General features: G+C 41.7%; 1 protein-coding gene across 3 annotated transcripts in view; it reads right to left on the bottom strand.

The window, feature by feature from the left end:
- The window catches only part of NOTCH2 (notch receptor 2), a 166,603-nt gene that overhangs the window by 104,762 nt on the left and 38,686 nt on the right, over positions 1 to 23,155 (bottom strand). For all 3 annotated transcript variants that reach the window (XM_036271970.1, XM_036271969.1, XM_036271971.1), the window contains exon 2: positions 17,786 to 17,867. In XM_036271970.1, coding sequence (XP_036127863.1) covers positions 17,786 to 17,867 — 82 coding nt within the window. The remainder of the gene's footprint in view (positions 1 to 17,785; positions 17,868 to 23,155) is intronic.

The raw sequence follows: 23,155 nt of genomic DNA, 5'->3' as shown, positions 1-23,155 counted from the left end.
TAGATAGAGTGGGAGGGAAGGAGAGAAAGGGAGAGCAAGAGAGAGAGAGAAACATCGATGTGAGAGAGACACATTGACTGGCTGCCTCCAACACAATCCCAACCAGGGCCGGGGACAAACCACAACTGAGGTACGTGCCCTTGACTGGAATCGAACCTGTGGAGGCCCTGGCTGGTGTGGCTCAGTTGGTTGGGTGTTGTCCCATGCACCAAAAGGTTGCTGGTTCGATTCCCGGTCACAGCACATGCCTGGGCTGCAGACTTAATCCCCGGTGCAGGGTGTGCAGGAGGAAGCCAATCAATGTCTCGTTCTCACACCAATGTTTCTCTCTCTCTCTCTCCCTCTCATTTCCTCTCTAAAATCAATCAAAAAAATATTGGGAAAAAAAAGAATAACCCTTCACAACTAGCATCAGTGCCCAGCCCTTCAAACCCAAGTCCCTTAGAATCTGTGACCTGCTCGTCTGCCCCACTCCTACCGGCTGTCTTACTGCTTAGTAGTCCCTAACTCACACTCCAGATTACTTCCGCACTCGTCTGCTGTTCCCTATGTAAAAATCTTCCTGCTTTCTAGTGAGAAACGTTGTGTTTTCCCTTGTTATGTCTCATTTATGTTCCTTTCTTCCACCTTTGCTTCAAAGATCTGCTCAAAACCTATGTCCTGCATTTGGCCTCCTCCGAACCATCTTGCCCATCTCTGACCCTCCAACAGCAGGCGCAGTGCCATGTTATGTCCTATGGTGTTTCTACCAGTGTGGCTCTGTCATCTTAGCCACTGTTACGTCTTTCCTGGGCCTCTGTCCAGCTCCCATTTGATTTTCTGTGTGTCGGGAGAGGAAGGGCATGTCTTGAGACCCTGGTGCAGGTGCCTTGCATGCCACGAGCCCCTGTGTACCATGAGGCACCTGATTCCAAGCAGGTACAATGTCATATGATGACAAAGTCAGTCTCTTGGGCCAAATCTGCTAAAAACCCTCTTCCAGCCCCACACTGAACTCTGCCTGGTAGGACACAGGCCAAATCAACCCTACGAATCATCCCGAGGTACAAGGTTATCCCTCAATCCACAGGAGACTCAGCAGAACTATGGACATGGAAAGAAAGGGGAGAAATGGGTAAGTTCGACTGCTAGAAATAAAGGACCCGTGTTTCCTAAGGCAGAGGCCTTTCAACTCCATAAATCCCTGTTCAACTGTAATACACATAACACCACATACCCTGCTAATCCGAGTGAGAATTAAGGCTCTGCCTGAAAACAGGAGTTTAATTAACTCTGTTCCTGAGACGGCTCAAGCTGCGCTTGGTTAGAGGCTGGAAATACAGCTAGTCATCCAAGTTCCCTCACAAATCTGTAGTCGTACTAAGTTACCCCAGTAAAAACTTTTAGAAAGTGGTCTACATCTTGAATAAAGGTCTATGTAAAATATAAAATGTAAAATTCTAAAATATAACTGAATCAATCTAACAGCTGCCTTTTGTGCCCAAAACTATTTGAACACCTCCCTCCTGGAGGGAATTTATCACTTGTCTGTGGTTCCCTCAGTGACTTCCTCCTCTCCTGCCCGTCTCTAGCTTCGGAACTCGGAAAGAATAGCATCCACAGAGGCGGCGGTGAATACAGGGGGAGTTGGGGGTGCTTTTTTTCTATAAAGTAATTCCCCAAACTGACCTGAATACTTCTCAGGTCATTCAGGTGTGTGTGTGTGTGTGTATGTGTGTGTATGAGTGCCTTTTAAAAAATGGTCTGCCATTTCTGACATGAAGAGGTCTACTCTTTCATTGTTACTGTTCAAATACACACATGGGGAATGAGGTGAGGGGGAGGGAAGGAGGGAGAAAAATAAGAAAAAAATAAGGGATTCTTCCTAATGGAACTAGAACACTTTCCAATGGAAAGGATGCCCGCATGGCCCCCTCAGTAAAACAGATGAGAACCAGACCTCAGCTCTCACATGTCACGGACAGCCTGGATCCGTTTACATGTAGCCACTTTACAGACTTCAACGACCCTGGGATTTGAATAGCAATTCCAATCTATCTGGCAATGGCTGCAGCTCAGGATCAGTCTCCCTAGTAATACAGGACAGAAAAAAAATTGTTCTTTCAAGCTTCCTAAGTGAATAGCCACTCGTCTAGAGAAAAGCTGAAAACACTGTAGCAGCGTGTCAGCTCCAAGATGACTGAAGTCTGAGCAGGAAATAAGCCCCTTTTCCAAATAAAAGACAGTGTTCTCTGTCCTTGTTTTCTCCACCGAACGTTCTGTATCAGCAGGGCGAGCCCAAGTTGCATCCAGGGCTTTGCTGCAGCTTTGCCTTTAGCTTTTTTTAGCGAGGATTTGGTCATTAAAAAAAATAGAACAACAAAGCAAAACCATACCACATACAAGGAGAAGAAAAAGAGGGGCGGGCTTTACAAAACAGCTATTTCAAAACCATGATTTTTAAAAAACTATACAGAATGTGGAACGGAGGGGAAAAAACGTCTCGTGTGGGTTGCGTCGGCCCTGCAGCTGCTCCTCATTAAAGCTCCTCTTTACTCCCTCTGGGCTAGTTTCCAGCAGAAAATTCTTTAAACAGAACTCTGCTTTCAACCCACTTTCTTCTGCTCTGGGCCTCCTGGCCCCCCAATCCGCAGTGGCTGCCTGCCCTAGCTGAGCTCTAGATGGGGGGACTGTTGTTAAGGTAAATGAGGTAAGGGCAGGGGGAGAAAAAATGACAAAACCCAGAAACCAAATTAAGCATTGGTCAATAACAAAGGTCTGCAGTTTGAAAGGCCCCAAATCACCCTGTTCTTTTCTGTGACCATAATGCCAGCTTAGTTTCCTGCTCCCACCCCTGCTCTCTCTGTTAAAGTAGATAAAAATAATTGCTAACAGCCAAGGCTAACTGTAACCAGTGAAAGTTCCTATTTTACATTGAATTCCCAAGGCTCTGGCTACAAACTTCTAGATGCCGTAGGGCCTACAGAATCAACTCTCTGGTTGGCATTCAAGAGGCCCAACCTATTCGTCTAACCTCATGGTCCCGCTCCTCCCAGCACCTCCAGTTTGACATCTCATCAGACTGTCAACTTGTTAATTCTGTAACTCTGTGTAAACTCTGGGTAATGCTAATTACTGACATTGTAAACAAAAAAAAAAGGAAAGAAACATATGCATGGAGACTTCTAGTTCACTTCCTGGTGAAGAGGGGGAGAAAAGGGAAGCAGCTCTGTCGTGTTGACTTCTTCTTCCCACTCCCACTCCCCCCCAACCCACTATAGCTTACTCAGCAAGAAGGAAAAACAAAAAGAACTAAAAAAAGTATTTGTGTATAGAGTTAGGACCAGAACTGGGCTGGTTTGTGGTAAAACACACTTTCCAGAGCTTTGCTGGTTGGGTGTAAAGGAAACAAAGACAAATAGACAATCAACTCTCTCTCTCTCTCCCCCTCTCTCTCTCTCTCTCTCTCTCTCTCACACACACACACACACACACACCCCTTTTTGCCACAACTAATAAACAAAAACTGCCAAATACTGCAGGACAGCCTATTTTTCTACTATGTAAATTCAGCTTCCGGAACAGAACATTTCTGCTTTTCTTGTAGAGGTATTTCAGAAAATGTTAATCTTGGTTCCCACATTAGGCTGAATGCTTCCAAATTAAAAGTTTCCCACAGGAAAAGCATTTCACGGGGAATTGTGAGGCTGGGAATCATCTGAAACACCACCTCACTTGGTTTTCATGTGTTCAGACTTTTTACTGCCCCCATCTGAATGAAGTAGTAAACACACACTGATTTTAGTAAATCCAAACCCAAGAGAAGCTGCAGTGGTACAAGCTTTGAAGCTGTTAATTCACAGCATCATTCATCTTCATCACAGACTATGAAATCAGTTACCACTGCAATGGGAAACCGTGCTTTATTTACCCAAGAATTTGCAAATGCCCTTATCTTCCAGTTTACAGTCTGGGCTCATTTATCAGAACTCAAAAGCTGAACTGAGCACCCAGTCTCTTCAATCATCTCTTGAAAGATTGGGCAAGGGCACACAAACGGTGCTGAAGAGCTGTGTTGCTGTTGTAACAGAAGGTGGTCTTGCCCCTGTCTTCTCGCACACAATCAGTACCTTACCATACTTCGCTGCACTGAACCCTGAGAAAACGTCCACTTGTGATTAAAGCATGGCACACGTACTCTGAACACAGGCGTTGACAGAAAGCACCCTTCCCAGTAACAGGCAAAAACGAATGAGTTAACCTATGAACTGAATAGTTATGGCAAGAAGCCTGCAAATGCTTATAAAACTCTCTCTAGACTACTAAATAATGTCCTGTCCATATTTAAGTGGATTTTAGATGCTCTTATGTTTATTAAAATATAAAGGTATTATAAAATGGTTATTGATTTCTTAGTGGCTTTTGCCATTATGCATTGCATTCAAACAAGAGACTGAGACATGGCTCCGTCTCATGGTCCTCTCTCTTTCATGCATTACACTCTTGCCAGGCTCAGCTTCTTGCGGCTCCCACAATGTGCTACAGCACATGGCTTCTTACCTCCAGACCTCTCTGTACATGCTACTCACTCAGCCTAAAACTTTCCCCACCTGCTTCTCATGGCTAAGCCCATTTCCTCAGAGAAATAGGCTCAATACCCCTCTGTATATTTCCATAACCCAAACATATCATAGCTCTTATCATATTTCATTATGAATATGTGTCCTCCCCAACGGAGTATGGCTTGTTCACTGCCATCCTCCGGGTTTTTCACACAGTAACAGGCACATAGAAAGCGGTCAACTATTTAGTGCTCATATTCTTAACAGAAGCCAAAAGGCAAAATACAAGAGTCCATGGAATCTTTAGACCTTAGAAAGACCCTTTATACTGAAAATGTGGGAACCACTAGGTTGAGATACTTACCCAAAGATTATCAAAACTAATTAATATTCCTGATAATGTAGAGGACTTCTTAACCCTCACTTACCCCTAAATTATCCAAAGTGGGCCAGGCAATGCTGCATGGAGTAGATTTTTTAAAATCACATTTCCCCCCAAAATATGAAGTTAACTAACACACACACTCACACACAGAGTCTTCATTTTCTCTTTTGCTTTTGGTCATCTTTGATAAAACACTGACTACATGCATCGCCAGGGCCTGGAGCCCCGAGGATGGCACATGTACAGCCTCAGAAGCGTGAACTGCTGGACCAGAGACTGAGCAGTGAAAATCAGACAAGATTTCGAGGGAGAAAAGTAAGTGTGGTGCCTGCTTTCTGTTCTCCAATGTGAGTGGATGAGTACCTTCAAAGTTCTGAACTCCCAAAATGCCTGAAAGCAAAACAGTTCCAAAAGCTTATGGTTTGATCTGAAAAGATTCCTAGTTTAAAATAATTGTACCCAAATCATATAAAACCAAAAGTGAATGTAAAAGTAAGCTGGAGAGAAATCTGCTTTTCTTCAAACTTTAAGAGCGCTAAAAGTATTTCTCTGTAGATTCTGAATAAATCATTCTCAAAGTAATCCTAGGTGCAGGTATGCAAAACAGTTCAATGAATAACTGGAAAATACAATTTCAGAATGCTCTGAAACAATACAAAATCCCATGTAAATGTCCTTAATTAGACCCACAGATAAAAATAGTGGACTTATAGGAAAAGAAATAACAGTGTCTACATCAGGACAAAACCACTACACTTCCCTTAAAAGACAGGACTATGGCCCAATAGGTTAAAAAAAAAGCAACTTAGATATTACAATGATCTGTGCCCTTCCAAATCTCCAAACCAGAGAAATTGAGTATCCAACAAGCATCCTGAATAAATACACTCAAGTTTATTTAAAGTGAAGATAAATGCATTCTGAGAATACAGTACATTTACCCCAAAACCGAAAAGATGGAGCTAACAAGCACAACAGACACTGTGAAGCCTGAAATGGCCCAGGCCGGACCTGTATGTAGCAACCAAGCAGAAGCTCCAAAACAAAACTCCCAAATCTAGCCCTGGCCGGTTTGGCTCAGCGGTTGGAGCATCGGCCTATGGACCAGAGTCCTGGGTTCAGTTCCCGCTAGGGGCACGTACCAAAAAAAAAAACACCTCCCAAATCTAAACAAAGAGCTGTATTATAGTCGAAACCATAGTATAAATCACAGCCTATGTTTGTTTTCACATTGACACTGAGTGCACTTCCCTTACCACACTGAGTCAGGGCAAAGCCTCACTTGACAGGCTACACGTTCCTGTACCACTCTGCTTAAAAAAAAAAAAAAAAGACATGTCAAGGGGTAGGTGAGATATCTTTAGGACACATTGGAACAAATATATATACATATATATATATATTCATAAAAATACAACTAGTACATTGTTTTACAAAAATCTCTCATCCAAGACCATAGAGCAACTCTCAACAAACTTTCCCTCTGACCAGCCCTAGATCTGCTACTGGATGTTAACCTTGAACAAGCCACGTTACCGCTCTGAGCCTCGGCCTCCTCATGTATTAAAGGAAAATAATCTCTAATAGTTTCTTTAGCTCTAAAATTATAGGATTCCATTTAGGTATGTTCCATGGCCCCTCGGACTTTCACATAGGCTAGTTATGTGAGGGACTCAGAAGAACTTCCAGTGCTTTGTTTCATGCAATGTTAAAAAATAAAAATGTATAGGTAGAGTTAAAATGATTGGTCTTTCAGAAAAACAGCCTCAGAAAAGCCCTAAGTTTTTATTTTTTTAATTCTCTCTCTCTCCCCTTCCCCATATATATATATAAATAAATAAAACATTCACCCACATCAGTTCCTTGAAGGCTGGTACCAAGAATGAAAAGAATTAGTCCTGACTCTTTCCATCACCTAGTGAAGTTGGAGAAACAACTTTTAGTCCAGTATACATTCTAATTAGCTACATAACACAGGCTAAGTCACTGGCCATATTGAGCCGTGGGCTCCTCACATATAAAAGGTGCTCACCAAAGTCCCTTCATCATGACTCTACAATTGTGGCTTTTGAATTCCCTCAGCAGTATCACCCAAGGATGTAATGATACTTGCTGATGTTACTGCTTGGGGTCACAGTGGTTGTGTATGTCTTAACCACCAACCCGCTCTGAGCAAGGGCGCCCTGGGACAAGTGCACCTTGAGTCTCTTCTTTGACATCCTTCACGCTGCCCTATTATCCCTGTAAGCGCACACAGTTCCATGCATGCGTGTACAAATGAGCTGTTGCACAACTTACACTTTCAGCTAACCCCTCACAGGAAGTATGTGGAAGCAAAGAACAAGCAAAGGAGAAAGAAAAAGATATTTAAACAAGATATGGAAGATACAAAGGAATCCTGAACCTAAAAGGGGAAGAAAAGTCTTAGCATCTTCCCCAAACCACTGGCCAACAGGAGAGCCTGTTTCCTCAGCACAGAATAGTGGCAGGCCCTGCAGTCTCTTCACGGAATCCAAGCTGCTGATACACTGCACAAGGCTAAAATGACTGGGGTGTGTGTGAGACAATGGTCTGGGAAGAGATGCACCCCATTCAAACGTGCAGGGAATCGGCCACTTAACTAAGTTCGTGCAGGACCTTTTTCCAGGTATCATTTTTATGTATCCTCTCCATACACAAAGGCCTAGCTTACTTCCCCAGCTCGTGATGCTTAAATTTTAGGAAACAGGTGAGATTCCATAATTAGAGTTTGCTACTACGGAGACTAATTATGAACTCGGAGAGTCAGTGTCAGCCTCTGCCTGGAAGGAAATGAGTCAACTTTTCATTAGTAATCAAGTCCGTCCAGTTTTTTAAGACTGACCCAGAAATTCAAGGCTATAAATTCTAACAATATGAGAAAGAGAATTAGACACCGCAATTATACACGAATAGGACTAAAGAAGAAAAATTAAGGTCAAAGAGGTTCCTGAGGTACTTTTCAAGAGGTCTGAGGTTTCACAAGGGGCTAGTTGCCCAGGAGAATGATTCCTCAAGGAGACGTGTCTGGCTTACACAACAAGAACCAGCATTTCAAAATCTTAAAGGGACAGGTGATTAAATGGCTAAGGCTCTACCATGGTCTAGGCAGAAGAATCATAACCACTGTCAAATTTTTTCCAGGCAGAATAGGCAGCCCTGGTTTATTCTGGATAATTGAGGGTTTGGATATGTACTATATAATCAGAGGAAACAAGCAGTAAAAGACATGAGCTAATTTGGGGTAACCAAAGATTTGGCTAACAGATGCTGCATCTCTCTGGATCCCTGAACTGAACTGGACCAGGCCGGTGATATGCTGGAAAGAGGAGGTTTAAAGTCAAGATGCTTGGATTCTCAGTTAAGACCATGCACTACGCTGTGTATAGAGATTGATGCTGTCTTAGTGTTTCTGCTTCTCCATCCCTCCTCCGATCCCAGCCCATTCTTCCTCCTGCCTCAGAGATGCTTGAGTTCTGACTATAAACTGTCCCCAAGCCTGCCTGGCTGTCTGTTCTGGGAGCAGCACAAGAATCAACAGCCAAGCCCAGAAAGGTCTGATTGCCCAGCTGCCCTCTCCTCCTGCCCCCAGGCCTCCCCGCATCCCTCACTCTAGACATTCTATCTGCAAGCATTCCAGACAACATCTGCTAAAGAAATGATTTGTTAAAGCACTTGTCTGTTGCTATGAAACCAGATTAATCCACCTACCGGTTTGGTAAACCTCACATAAACTGAAGTATAGACAGAGAGAGCAACCAAGATGTAGAAAAATGTTAAAGCTGTCGTTAAGGAAAAATGATGAGGATACTGGTGATGACTATTCCAGGAACGATAGCCCTTCCACTTCCATCACTTTCCCTATCCACCTCCTGAAGCAGCGTCAGTATTTTCAGATTTATAACTAAGTTACCCAATAAAACACCTCTGATTTTAGTCTTCTGTCCCACAGCTGCCCCCTTGTCTGAATCCCCACAGTGCCTTTATTTTATACGCACAAGTATGCCTCATCTCCACAAGACGGCACGATGTCAGAGGACTGCCAACATGTCCTGAGCCAGAGACACAACATTCGCCACCAGACACTGGCAAGGTGTGTGTGCTTGTGACTGGAAGTCAGACGGCACAGGCCTCTTGTCTCTTCACAGTCATAGTGGCTGGCTCAATAAATACCAGCGTGGTGAAAATTAAATTTTCTTTTAAGAGTTACAGATCGAATGTTTGTGCATTGCCCCCCTGCACTCCCCCCCCATTCATATGTTGAGTCCTAATCTCCAATGTGATGGTGTCTGGAGGTGGAGCCTTCAGGAGGTTTAGGGAGACGAAGTCATGAGGGTAGGGTGCGCACTATTGGATTAGTGCCCTTCTACGTAGATGAAGGGACCATGTGAGGGTACAGTGAGAAGGCAGTGGACATGTGCAAACCAGGAAGAAGGCCCTCACAGAGAACCAAGTCAGCCGGCACCTTGATCGCGCACTTCCCAGCCTGCAGAACTGTGAGGTCAATGTCTGTTGTTCAAGCCGCCCAGTTTGTGGGAGTCTATTACAGCAGCCAGAGCCGACTAGGACAAGAGTGAGGATCCGACAGTGTCTCAGAGTGTCTGACTTTCAGCGCTCGGGACACACGTTTACAGACACGGTAACCGCAGGAAAGTGGCCTGAATCTATACAGATTCAGAACCCTAAATGCTACTGCTCCGCGTAAGTCCTAACTAGGGTATTTTCTCGTTAACACCCACCTTCTCCTCATACTTAGGTGAAGAAAAAAAACTAGATAATATTCCAGCTGGATGTGTTCACTGAGTAATACCACCTGTCACTTAAATAATACCCTTATTAGTCTCTGCTTTCACTTTTCTTTTATAAAAGCCTTTACATAAAGATCCAAGTAGGACATTGATTGGGAGAGGAATGTTTTAAACAGAATATAACTGCATCAATGAGGAAAGGCTGAAGGCACCCACCCATTTAAGAATCAATAATACATTTTTGGACACAGAGAATAAAGTGCTAGAGAAAATTACTGACAATGGCAAAGTATGGAAAACTTTGAGAAGCCCCAGGGAATCTGTAGTACACCATAAATTAAGATGTAAAGTAAAACATAACTAAGACAAATATGAAAACAAAATGCTCACGCAACACACACACAGTGGGGGTGGAGAAGGCACTCAAGTTCATTCCCAGCTACAGAATTCCCAGGTACAGCATGTTGAGAAGAGGTTTAATGAAAACTTCCACCACACACACATTTATGGTAGCTGACAAAGAAAACAGTACTTGGAAATTTCTAGATAATTACATTTTTATCACATTCTGATATCCTCCACTTCTCTGATTTCAATCTTGCTAGCCTTGATGAAAGACAAATAGCCAAAATTTTAAATGAAGGATTTAATTAAGCTACTCAAGGTCCTGAAAGAGAAGTATTTCTCATCCTGTTTAACCACAAGAAAAAAGGAGGCAGAAGAATTCCTACACGAAATTAATGTTCCTGACATGCCACTGTGGGACAGTAAGAAAGAAACTTTACATGGGATTATGGCTAACCTGGGGGCTCTGTTGAAAGACGTCTAGCTAAACTCACATCTATTCATGCCCGGTTTTCAGGCCAAAATTAGTTGATTTAATTTTTGGCAGTTACCCAAGACAGGCAAAAGGATAAGTCCTAGCCTAAGAACTCCCTTCTCCTACTTACACCTAACGCTGACGTTTATGAAGGTTCCAACCTAAAGAATACAGATTAGTTAAAAGAGTATGGGAATTCTGTTGTTATATATTGATAAGAAGCTGATAATCAAGACTTTCTTTATGAGACCTTCCCGAAGAACACTTAGTATACTTGTTAAGGGATGTTTCAGTCAGAAGAATCACATGTGAGTGGTACTGTCTGAGGTCCAGGTCGCAAGTCTTCAACAAGGACAGCCTCACAGGACACACCCTCTACACCTGCACCTCACCGTGCAAATGGAAGGCGCCGTGTTTAACAGCAGGTGATGATGTGCTGGCAGCAACATTTATCAGAAGTCGCTGCATTTGACCTGTCTCAATTTCACAGCTGCATAAAATCTGTCTGAACTTGTTCATCTTCCATTAGGAAAGAGAAGGAAGAAGTTTTAAGTTTTTTAATTTAGTTCTCACTACCAAAAACATCTTAATGGACAATATCCCCTATCCTCACCTTCACTGCCTTCTTCTTACATTTCATCTGCAGTAATTTCACTGAAATTTCCAGTCAAAGGTCACTTCTCAGAAATGCAGCATTACAAGAGCCTGGTCCACGTACACTCACATGGCTACAAGCAGGATCAACACCTAGTATTCTCTGAGCTGCCTAGGCCTATCTAATGCTACTGTCTCTATATTAAAACCAGGAATATAAAGTAGAGTTTTCTATCATATCCCTGATCTTTCAAATGTTCCACCTTTCCTTTACAGAAAGCCAGTTTGTAGTAGCACTTTAAAATAGGTAATTTTGTGCCATTTTACTCAGAGGCAAATTGAGACTCAGAGATATAGTACATTTTCTAAGAAGACAGCTATTTAAGAGTTATGTGATCTTAGGCAAATTATTTAACCTTTCTCAGTTTCCATGTATTCATTGGTAAGACAGGGATATTAAGAGTAACTACTTCAAAATATAAAAATAAAAAATGAAAAAGAGTAACTACTTCATATGAGGACTAAAAAGCATGTAAAGAGCTAACTGAGCACTGAGCCTGGTACATAATTAGTGCTTGATAAATATTAGCTAGCATAATATTCTTTAACTTATCAAAGACCTGAGTTACAACAGGAATTATGGTTCAAACTCAAGTCTATCTGACCTAAAATCCTGTGTCCTCTCCATCACCAGCAGGGCTCTCTCAGATGCCTTAGTCCACTTACCAGTGACAAACTGATAATTATTATATGGCTTCCCAAAGAAGTGTGAACTAATGTGATAACAATATCAATTAATTACTACCACAGACTTGAGTTATCTGTTATATTGTTACATAAATAGCATGCACTGCATAATTCCTGAATTAATAAGTCCTTAAGCATCACATTTAAAAAAAAATACACACAAAAATTACTCTATGAAAGGTATTTAGTGAGCCAAAAGGTAGCACTCTTCATTTTGGGGTAAAGATAAGAGAATTATGAAAAGGGGGCCAGGCTTTCGCTAGCATCGCCAGCCAAGCTGTGCATGTGATGTTCTGCTCAACAACACGCACCTGAAGGAACGGTGCTGGCACAGCCAGTCTCAGCAGAGGAGAAAGAGAAAGGGACTTAACAGTTGCTGTTTTCCCCAGGGCATTTCTCTGACCTGCCACTGCCTGTGACGAGCACTGAATCCCCTAACCAGGCGAAAGCAAGGGAACGTGTTGCCAGCCATGACCTTTGAAGATGCCTTTCTAGGGGAGCACCATCACCACACAAACACTGCGAATGCATCCTCTGCACAAGCCAGGCTCTGGAAGATTCCGAGTGTCTATTCTCCCCTGACTATACAGAAACTTATCAAGAGGACAAAAGCAAAGGCTGCAGGAGGCCTGGACCACCACCATTACTCCCTAATCCTGGCAAGGAACATCGTTGGTCATTAATATTTAATGTTTCTTACAGCTAGCAAATTTTAGATAGAATGTGACACAAAGTTGTAGTAGTTTGTAACATATTTATAATGATTAATTTTTATTTTTATATTTTTATTCCTCACCCGAGGATGTTTTTTCACTGATTTTAGATAGAGAGGAAGGGAGAAGAAGAGAGAGAGAGAGAGAGAGAGAGAGAGAGAGAGAGAGAGAAGCACCAATGCCAGAAACATTGATCAGTTGCCTCCTGTACACACCCCGACCAGGGATAAAACCCACAACTTGGGTATGTGCCCTGACTGAGAATCGAACCCATGGCCCTTCAGTGTATATGGGACAATGCTTCAACCAACTGAGCCACACCGGCCAGGGCTATAATGGTTTACTTTAAAATGTTGTTTTTAGTGAGATACTTTAGCAAAAAATAGCAATTCTCAAAAGCAATCCCCGATCCACAGGAACCCATGTAACTCACGGTGACTTTCCTTGTTTAACAAACACCGTGCTAGTTACCTCCTAAGGGGTATATAGACAATTTTGAAGGACTACTTTATAACTATAATTTTTATCATTAAAATTAATGGCTGAGTAACATATCAGACCAACTCACCTGCTTTCAATAACTGTAAACTCTAGACAAAATAATAAAGGTACCAGAGAACAACCAAAAGCAGGTAAAAACTAGAAGGGATATAAGACTCAAAAAAAGAAAAGCAAACTATGTAAAACCTACACTTATACAGCTTTCTCCCTGAAGGTATTCCGCTGCCATGCAGCAGAAGAGGAACAGGGTGCAAGCAGAAAAGGAAGTCTCACTGGCTGAGCAAAGGTGTCTGGCACTGTCCAAGCAGCTGCAATTTGAGGAGCCTGGAAAGACAGCACCACTGAGGGGTGGTCCCACAGTATGCACACAACTCCACTCAGATCTGCAAATGACTCCTGACTATGCATGAACACGATGATATTTAGGAACCCAGAGAAAGCAAGAGGAAGGCTGAAAGGTGGAGCATGGTTCTGGATAGTGGGAGGTGTGAATTCAAGTCCTACCAAGTAGAGGTGCTTGGGAAATGCCCTGGGTTTGGGAAACACTTCAAGTTTCCACTGAACCCCCTTAGGAGTTATACCTTGAGAGTAAAGCCCATATTCCAGGACTAAGACTTAAACTATCAGACTAAGGGCAAAACGGACCCACCAGAGCAAAGTCTAAAACCAAATCTTTCATAGGCTCAAAGTGACCTTCCAATAACGTAGCTGCCTGCTAGAACAAAACTCAGCATTAGTAGAAGATAAACTTTAAGATGCATCACTCACAATGTCCAGTAAATAATAAAAACTATTGTAGCTTGGCCGGTGTGGCTCAGTGGTTGAGCGTCAGCCCATGCACCAAGAGGTCGCCAGTTCGATTTCCGGTCAGGGCACATGCCCAGGTTGTGGGCCAAATCCCCAGTGGGGGGCATGCAGGAGGTGACCAATTGATGTGCTCTCTCATCGACATTTCTCTCTCTCTCAAACAATCAATCAATCATCCTGGCCGGTTTTCTCAGTGGTTAGAGCATCAGCCCACGGACCAAAGAGTCACGGGTTCAATTTCAGCCAAGGGCACGTACCTCGGTTGTGGTTCATCCCCGGCCCTGGTCGGGGACATGTGGGGGGCAACCAATCAATGTCTCTCTCATACTGATGTTTCTCTCCCCCCACCCCTTCCTTCCACTCTTTCTAAAGATAAATGGAAAAAGTATCCTCTGGTGAGGATTATAAAAAAAAAAAAATCAATCAATCAATCAATAATAAAAACAAAAATGACCACAAATATGAAGCAAAAGAAAATTGTACCCACAATCAAGAGAAAGAATTGTTGATAAAAACACACCCAAAGACAAGCCAGACATTAAGAATTGGCAGACAAGGACTTTAAATAATTATGATAAACATGTCATAAAAATGCACACTTTGGGAATTTTACAAATCATAACCTCACCCACTCCCAACATTCTCATAAACTTGAGTTGCCAATGATTATTAATCAAATTGGGATTTGGAACGGTTTACACCTGAATGTCTGAAACAAACAACCTGAAAGTGATTAATGACAGCTAAACTTAATTATATATTTACACCTCCCAGTAGGACAAGGCAGAGAATGAAATGTCTTATCTCTCTGTAGTGAGAGGGTTTTATTAAGATCTGACAACAACTATTTAGGAGCAGTAATTGAGATTTATGCAAGATTACACAGGCTCTCCTTGTCTGGCAACCCAATATAATCACAGAGTGATTGACTATTTAGGCTCCTAACAGTGAGGAAAAAAACAGCTGAGCTGTGTACAAACTAACCTTTACAAGTACTTAGCCTCATCTGTCAATGTGATCTTATCAAGGATTCCTATAATTTCTGTAAACAACCATTATATTTTAGCTGAATCGGGAGCATTACGCTCTTTAAACAGACACTAAGATACCTTCTACTTTAAAACGTTTTCCATTAATTTCCACTCTTCCACCAAAGGGATTCGGCTTTAACTTTCTTTTCTTAATCCACTAAGCAATCTCATAAATAAAAAGATAATCACATGTCCCGCATGTCTGATGTAATTCTTCCAAACCTTCTAAGTGTTCTAATATTCATTTACCATTCTATGAAAATAATATTTACTGAACAAGCTGGATTACCTACCTCCTTTCCCCAGGGAAAAAAGCAAAGTTGATTGAGCTACATTGAAAGGTCTGCTAAGTAGATGTTATTTCTATTTAAAATTTTGCTGAACATTCTATGGAGATTGGCACGGAATTGTAGGGATGACTGACGGCCTCTCTGATACCGTCCTTGCGGTTCCACTCATGTTGACATTGCCACTCTTGAAGATGCTAAATACTTTTACTGAGGTAGAAAAACACTCTTTTTTCCTGAGTTTTGTTGTTCATATTGGTCTCACGAAAGGATGGCCTCGCCCATTTATTTTTCTTACTCTGCCTCTCTCAGGAAGAGTTTCCCTCCAAGAGGGCTGGGGGTATCTGAGGGACCCAGACAGAACGACGTCCATAAGCAACCCATCCCGTCGACAATGAGTATCCAGGGACAGAATCCAGGCAGCTCCGTTTGTGTCATTCACAAAGTGGGTCCCGGTTCCATGGCAGTGCTTCCTCCCGAACCTGAGGGCAGCTTCGGCTCTCTCCCCTTGGCTGGAGAGTGACAGAGGCAGCCCACAGCCCTGTCTGCTCCCACCGGTGGGCCTCGGTGTCCTTCCTGGTAAGCGCTCAGAAACTGGTCTAGCAACCCTCTCTCCCTATGTCAGACCACAAGACGCAGGCTAACTCTTAGAACCTATCTGAATTTTCCCTATACACGTCCCCAAGGTGAATTATCTCCAAATAGTTTGGAAGTAAACTAAACTGCCTCTCTGATACTACCATCCCAGATACTATGTGAAGCAAACAACATCCTTATAGGAGAGGACCAGTTTATTTTTATTTAAGACAAATAGATTTTTTTAATGCAAATTATGATATCTACTAAGTACTTTTTGGTTTAAGAAGCACATTGCTAAGCACTAGCTACATGCTATGCATTATAACTGTACAAAGATACGTAAGACCAGGATTTCACAACCTAGTAGGAGATACAAATATATCAACAAATGATCATAATATAATGGGTTAACTATCACAAGAGAGCTGAATGATAGAATAAAGCACGTAACTAAGACACCAGATGTAAAAAGGGCTGAAACAAGATTTCAGTGGCCAATTCTAAGGTATTTAGTTCCTTCCCTTATTATCTCCAGTTGTGTTTCCATCCCTAAGAGGAGAATGCACCCCATGTTTTGAGGTGGGTTATTTTCAGCTAGGGAAACTAAGTAAACAGCACGTAATCAGTTACATAAAAGTTTTCATTTCCAATGTGATCTTTATTCCAATCCAAACAACCTATTATTAAGCCTCTCATCACAGCTTAAAATATTTCACTTCAGTGAAGAAAATTCTTTCTGACTTGGAAAAAATTGTTGTTTATGACATTAAGAAGCTAGATCCTCGTCAGAATCAACTTAACGGGAATAAATGTCATTATTATCTCTATGGTATTTGATTAAAGATCCAGAGAAGAAACAAAAATGTGTTGGATAAACTCCCTTAAAACGTCTATTAAACAGATACCTAAACCAAAGCTATATATATATATATATTTTACACACACACCATAAAAATGTTAAGGAACATAAATTTCTTATTATCAAATCTTATTTTCCATGACATAAATAGAATTAATACATGTTCCTATCAAAAATTTTCAATTGAGGTAGAAGGGAAAAAATGGTCATAGGAAACCTAGAAAAGCTATTTATGAGATTATCTTTCACAGGCTTCCACAAACAAAAATATGGCTAACTACATGGTTGGGAGAAAAAGAAAAGAAACCCTCTTGAGAACCAGCCTGTGCTCTCTAGTCCTACTCCTCACCCCTATTCTTTCAAGCCCATACAACGGCATTCACCCCAGCCCCTGCCCCTGCCCCGTCCCTACATGCAAGTGTGCATCTCCTCCGTCACAGCCTCTTTCAGAATTTTCACACGAGAACATAAGATAGTCATATGGCTATAATATTCATGTACATTAGGCAGAAGTAAAGTGTTAATATCCATTTAGTTTGATTTAAAAATAAGATCACAGCTAACATGTTTAGGAATGATTCTACGGGTTTGCCTTAAACTACAAAATGTAAGAGAATTGCCCTGGCTGGTCTGGCTCAGTGGTTAGAGTGTTAGCCTGAGGACTGAAAGGCCGTGAGTTCGATTGCGGTCAAGGGCACATACCTGGGTTGCAAGTTTGATCCCTGGGTCGTGAGGGAGGCAACCAATCCATATGTCTCTCTCTCTCTCAAACCTCTGTCCCCCTCCTTCCCTTTCACTCTCTCTAAAAATCAATGGAAAAATATCCTTGAATGAGGTTTAACAATAAATAAATAAATGTACTCAATATATATTAAGTAGCTTAGTTAATTAAAAACAAGCTTAGTCATTCAAAATACTCACTAAAAAGTCTTCTTCATAATGGGAAAGATAACAATAAAGTAATAGAGTTCTTATGTGCCATTTACCTGACAACCACATCCTTCCATCCACACTAGAACTATATCAGGAAAATTAGAGACCCTATAACATTTCAAAGACATATTAAAAATAGAAGAGCAGAACTGAATCTTGTCCAGTGTCCTATTGAGATAAAATAAAATATATGACAAAGAAAAAGCACAGAGAAAAACTTACTTGCAGTATCCCGTGCCATTGTGGTAGGTAACACATATTCCTTCATTTACACAGGGCTCATAGCTGTCTCGACATTGCAATGCTAAAAATAGAAACAAACATACATTAGAAATAAGTCACAAATCATAACCTTCAGACATCAAAGAAATGTTATCCAATCTAGGTCAACATTCATTCCCATATCCAACCTGACCTGGGTTTCCTTTTAGAGTTTTAATCGGTATTTTTTTTTGTTTGTTTGGCTTCTGGGGTCATAGAAGCATGGAAGCTCATTCCAGTGTATCCTCCCACAATAACTGTTTTACAGTCTAGATGATGTTTTTAATTCTCCGTGTCCAGCTATTATATCCCTATCTCCAAGTGATACTAGGGAAATACAAGCTATAATATCCATGACATGCCATGAGCATTTTGGGACTGGGATACTTCAGAAAAATAATGTAAAGATTCATCAAAGCATATTTAGAAAGACCTGGGAAGCTACTAGGTAGCTACCCAGGTCTAGGTACCACAATATTTATTAATTACTTAAGCCTTCAGGTTAGGTTTCAGAAATGGCCACTTGAAGAAGTAATCAAGATACATCAACAATATTCATTCAATAAAATGTAGTGAGAGCCTGGTATATATGCACCAGGCATTATGTTAGGATCCAGAGGAAAAAGGAGAAATGGAATAGAATACATAGAGAAGTAAATAAAACATAATTTCTAACTTTAAGGAGAACAGACCATGAATAAAGATTGTAGAGGAGAGGGAATCACAGTAAAGAAAATGAAAAAGTTCATGTACACATACAGACAAAATAATAATTCTCAAATTCTTGAAACCCAATCCCTTTACAAGACAACAAGAAGGCATTTCACCACCCTAATCCCTCCCAAAAACAGATTACTCAGAAATAAACAGCAAAAGTAGAAAATTTCACTGATTTAAGCCTAAAGAGGAGAAAAGCTACCCAATGTCTGTCCCTCACTAACGATATAATTACAATACCTTGATTGTTTAGCTTTTAGAGTTAGAATTTTCATCACCAAAATGCTTATTATAATTCTAATAACAACTGACAAGGCAAGACAGAAAGAAACCTAGTCAAACAATAAAAGTAAAAATTAAAGTTCATGAACTTTCTTGGGAAGATTACTAAGATTTCCATGTCCTGGGATGGTTCACATAGAAGTACCTGAAAGTAAAACTGGGAAGTCTCCAACCGAGTGTCCTCTAGCCACACCACTCTCTGAATAAAAGGCACAATATCAGAGTCTCAAGGTCTGCCCTTCCTGGGCATCAAAACCAGCTTCTTTTCACAGCAGGGCCCAGGCACAAACTGCATGTTAAAAAAAACACTCCTCTATGCCCAGCCAGTGTGGCTCAGTGGTTGAGTGTCAACCCGTGCACCAAGAGGTTGCCAGTTTGATTCCTGGTCAGGGCACATGGCCAGGTTGTGGACCCAATTCCCGGTGGGGGGCATGCAGGAGGCAGCCAATCGATGTTCTCTCTCATTGATGTTTCCATCTCTCTCTCCTTCTCCCTTCCTCTCTCTCTAAAATCAATAAAGACAAAAACATTAAAAAAGAAACCTCCTCCATTAACAATTACTGTAGAAGATCCCTGTATTTGCCCAGTACTGTTATCAAGTGATGGAATTACTTGAGAATATGTTTACAGAAATTTCATCTCTTAAAATAATACTAAAAAACAGTAATAACAATAACACATATCACTTACTAAATACCAGGTATTGTCCTTTACATAGACTAATTCAATCTTCCCATCAACCCAATTGAGATAGTACAGAAACTTGGCCCTGGAATAGAAAATACCTGGTGGCCAAGAAGCCAAGATGAGACCAGGTAGCTAGAAGGAACGCAAGGGCATTAACTACCCCTCTACTCCCTCCTTAAAAACGCAGGGTAGCAGATTTTCTCGCCCTTCTAAATTCCTGCTTAAACTGCTGGTCCACATGCGCAGCTGATCAAGGTCTGGCCACTACACGCCCTTCCTGGGGTGGCAGCAATGAGCTACACCACCACCTTGGCCTCATAGTGCAGGTGCAGAGGCAGCTGTCAAGCAACCCAACAGGAGGAGAAAGTCACCCTGCCCCAACATGAAAAATGCCACTCCCCAAGCCTTCACGAGCCGCCTTCTGCGCAGGCCCATGTAGTCCGCGTGTACGAAAGCAGCAGGCAGGGCAGCCCCAGCCCGTTCAGAGGCTTCCTTTCCTGCGCTGCCGCCCTGTGCTCGAGCATAAGCTTAACAAACTCTGCCTGGAAAGTTCTCTGGGGTTGCCTCTCAATTTCTATCTTGGAGAACCCAAAAATTCTAATGCCAGTAACACTATGAAGTAGTTAATTTCATTATGCCCATTCCAGAGAAAGGGTAAATAACCTGCCTATGATCACACCAGTGAATTAAAGAGTCAGAATTTGAACCTAGAAACTCTAGGTCTCATGAGAATCTGTGCTCTTAAATACAAGGATACACTGCTTCCCACTATCTGCCACTTTTCTCCTCAGGATGGGCAGGGTAGGCATTATTATACCCATTTACTAGGAAGTGAGGGTCAAAGAAGGTTCCGTGACCTCTTCATAGGGCATCACGCCACTAACTTTGGCAGCGCTGGGCCTGGGACCCAGGTCTCTTACTGACTCCATTCCCCTCTTCAAGACCGCTGTCGGCTGCCCAGCCAGTGTGGCTCAGTGGTTGAGCATCGACCCAGGCACCAAGAGGTCACTGGTTCGATTTCCGGTCAGGACACAGGCCCAGGTTGTGGGCCAGATCCCCAGTGTGGGGAATGCAGGAGGCGGCCAATCGATGTTCTCTCTCATCAATGTTTCTATCTCTCTCCCTTTCCCTTCCTCCCTCTTTAAAATCAATAAAGAAAAAAAAATTTAAAAAAAAAGAAGACTGCTGTCAGGATCACACAGGCAGCACTAGGCTGCAGCCCGAACAGGCAGACTTGGGAAAGGGGTCATCTTGTTGTCTATATCCCACTTCCCTCTTCCCACACTGATAAGCCCAATGCAACAACTATAATTAAAACAGTTAATGTCAGGTTATTTCCTCCATACCAAAGTTCTCAAACTGGTTTTCTGTTGTTGTTTTTTCATTCTCTTTGGACATTTTTATTAGTTTCAATGAGAACTTCCTGACTTTTTACTATTTGCTTTTTTTTCTTTAAATAAAAGAGAAAACCTCTCAGTAGGAAAGAAATGTCCCACAGGCAGAGAGCAAACTGCAGCTTTGTCCTCCCCCTGCAGGAATCCTGGTGTAGCAGAGGGAGTCAGGAGACCTGAAATCCTGCCTGTACCACTCACTAGCTGTGCTACTTACTACAAGCAAAGCACAACCTCCTGAGGGCTCATTCCCCTACCTGTAAACCAATCTAGGGTGAACTGAATGTTTCTGAAGGTCCCATGTGACCCAGTAGTGACACCTCCCTCATTAAAACTACATGAATGGCATGCCTGGTACCTGGAGAAATTTGTCCAGAAAAGCATAAGGACCCAGTGGCCCATGACTCAGAAAGCAATGGATGCAAAAGAAAAAAGAAAAAATCACATTCTGTCCCTATTAAGTGTCCTGGCAAATCAATACAGTAACAGGTTCAGAGAAATACAAACACCACAAAGTAAATATGTGGCAATCAATCTACCAAATAACTTTACAGTCTAGCCTTAGTAAACCAATCAAATTCAGTGACCAAAAAGAAGGTGGGCTCATAAGGCTAATAATTAATGCCATTTGGCTAATCTGTAGAGTCATGCTACCTTGAACCTTTAACATTTACTAAGCCACAGTTCTCAAACTTTAGTGTTCAGCAGAACCACCTGGAGGGTTTGCTGGACCCCACCCCCACAGATTCTGATTCAGTGGGTCTAGAGAGAGCCTGGGAATTTGCATTCCTAACAAGTTCTCAGGTGATGCTAATGCTACTGGTAGAAGGAACACTGAGAACAACTGTGCTAATGCATGAGAGTCCACTTTAAGGACTCCCCTAAAACTATTTAATCCACTGGAGATCTTGGATGATCTAGATGATAACATATTGCCTGAATAAACTGAAGAAAAATAAAGTAAAATTTGAGACTCATGACTTTGCCTGGGGGCTTTCTAAATGAATACTGTAATTACTTGCTATACAAAGAGAAGTTAAAACTTTGATCACTCAAAACCATGACAGTGACTGGGAAAGACCTCCTTTCAAACTGCAACTTACTTTTTTCCCAATGTAAAACATGTCAATTGAACAATAAAATTGAAAACAGCTTTATATTTGTAGAGCAAAAAACAAAATGCTTAATCATACCACTGTTGAAGAACTGATGCTTAAATTGACGTTTTAATAGACTCAGAAACCAGTCATTCACAAAAAGAGTGACTTTTCCCCAAATTTTCATTCTAAGCCACAAATGGCAGTAATCACTCAATAAATACTGGCTGGCTAAAATCAATCTCATAGTGTATGTGCATGTGTGTACGCGCATGTGTGTGTGTGCGTCCCCTCCGCGACAAGAGGCAAAAGCAGGAGGAGCAGATTTCAATTTCACCACTCCATCACAGGGCAATGTGACATAAAATCTAGAAACCAATTTTCAATTTTCACACATTTTCTGGGCAGCATATTAGGGACTAGTCTTCTAATATTCAGAACATACAGAGCATCTACTATTACAACATAAGGTACAGGCCCCGATGTCAGGGATACAATGGCTAACAAAATAAAGTCCCTTATTTCTATTAGGAATAGACAATAAATAAATACATACATATATATATATACATACATACATACATACATAAGCAAAATCATTTCAGAAGGTGGTAAGTGATAGATTCTGTTGGAAACAGAACCCAGTTATGGGATACAAAGTAATCACAGAGTCTGGATGACTAGGAAAAGCCTGTTTGTGGAGGTGTCTTTAAGCTAAGATTTAAATGAACAAGAATCATGAACATATGAGTAACCCCAGGCTGAGGAAACAGCAAGTATACAGCCCTGAGACAGGAATGAGTCTGGTATTCTAGATTTTATGGCTACAAATTATTAAGCAAGGAGGGAAGTAACAGGAGACAGGCCAGGGAAGCAAACAGGGTGAGGGCACTGCTCCCCTCCAAGGTGAGGGTAGACTACTGGGCTGCTTTGAGCAAAGAACATGACACAATCAGATTTAGGTCTGAAAAAAAGTCAAAATTATACAATGTTTCAGAGATAAACGCTTTTTTTCCCTTCTTATATAAGCTTTTTCAAGTTACCCCTTTTTAAACTAGGCTGAAGACACCCACTGTCTCAGCTCCCCAAAATGGTAAGATTTTCTGATTGCATCTCACCTCCCAGAAGCACCACTTGCTACGTGTCACTCCACCACT

The sequence above is a fragment of the Molossus molossus genome, unplaced genomic scaffold (assembly GCF_014108415.1).
Source record: "Molossus molossus isolate mMolMol1 unplaced genomic scaffold, mMolMol1.p scaffold_m16_p_20, whole genome shotgun sequence".
Classification (NCBI taxonomy): domain Eukaryota; kingdom Metazoa; phylum Chordata; class Mammalia; order Chiroptera; family Molossidae; genus Molossus; species Molossus molossus.
Note: the sequence above shows the minus strand (reverse complement) of the source record. Positions and strands in the feature narration are given on the sequence as shown.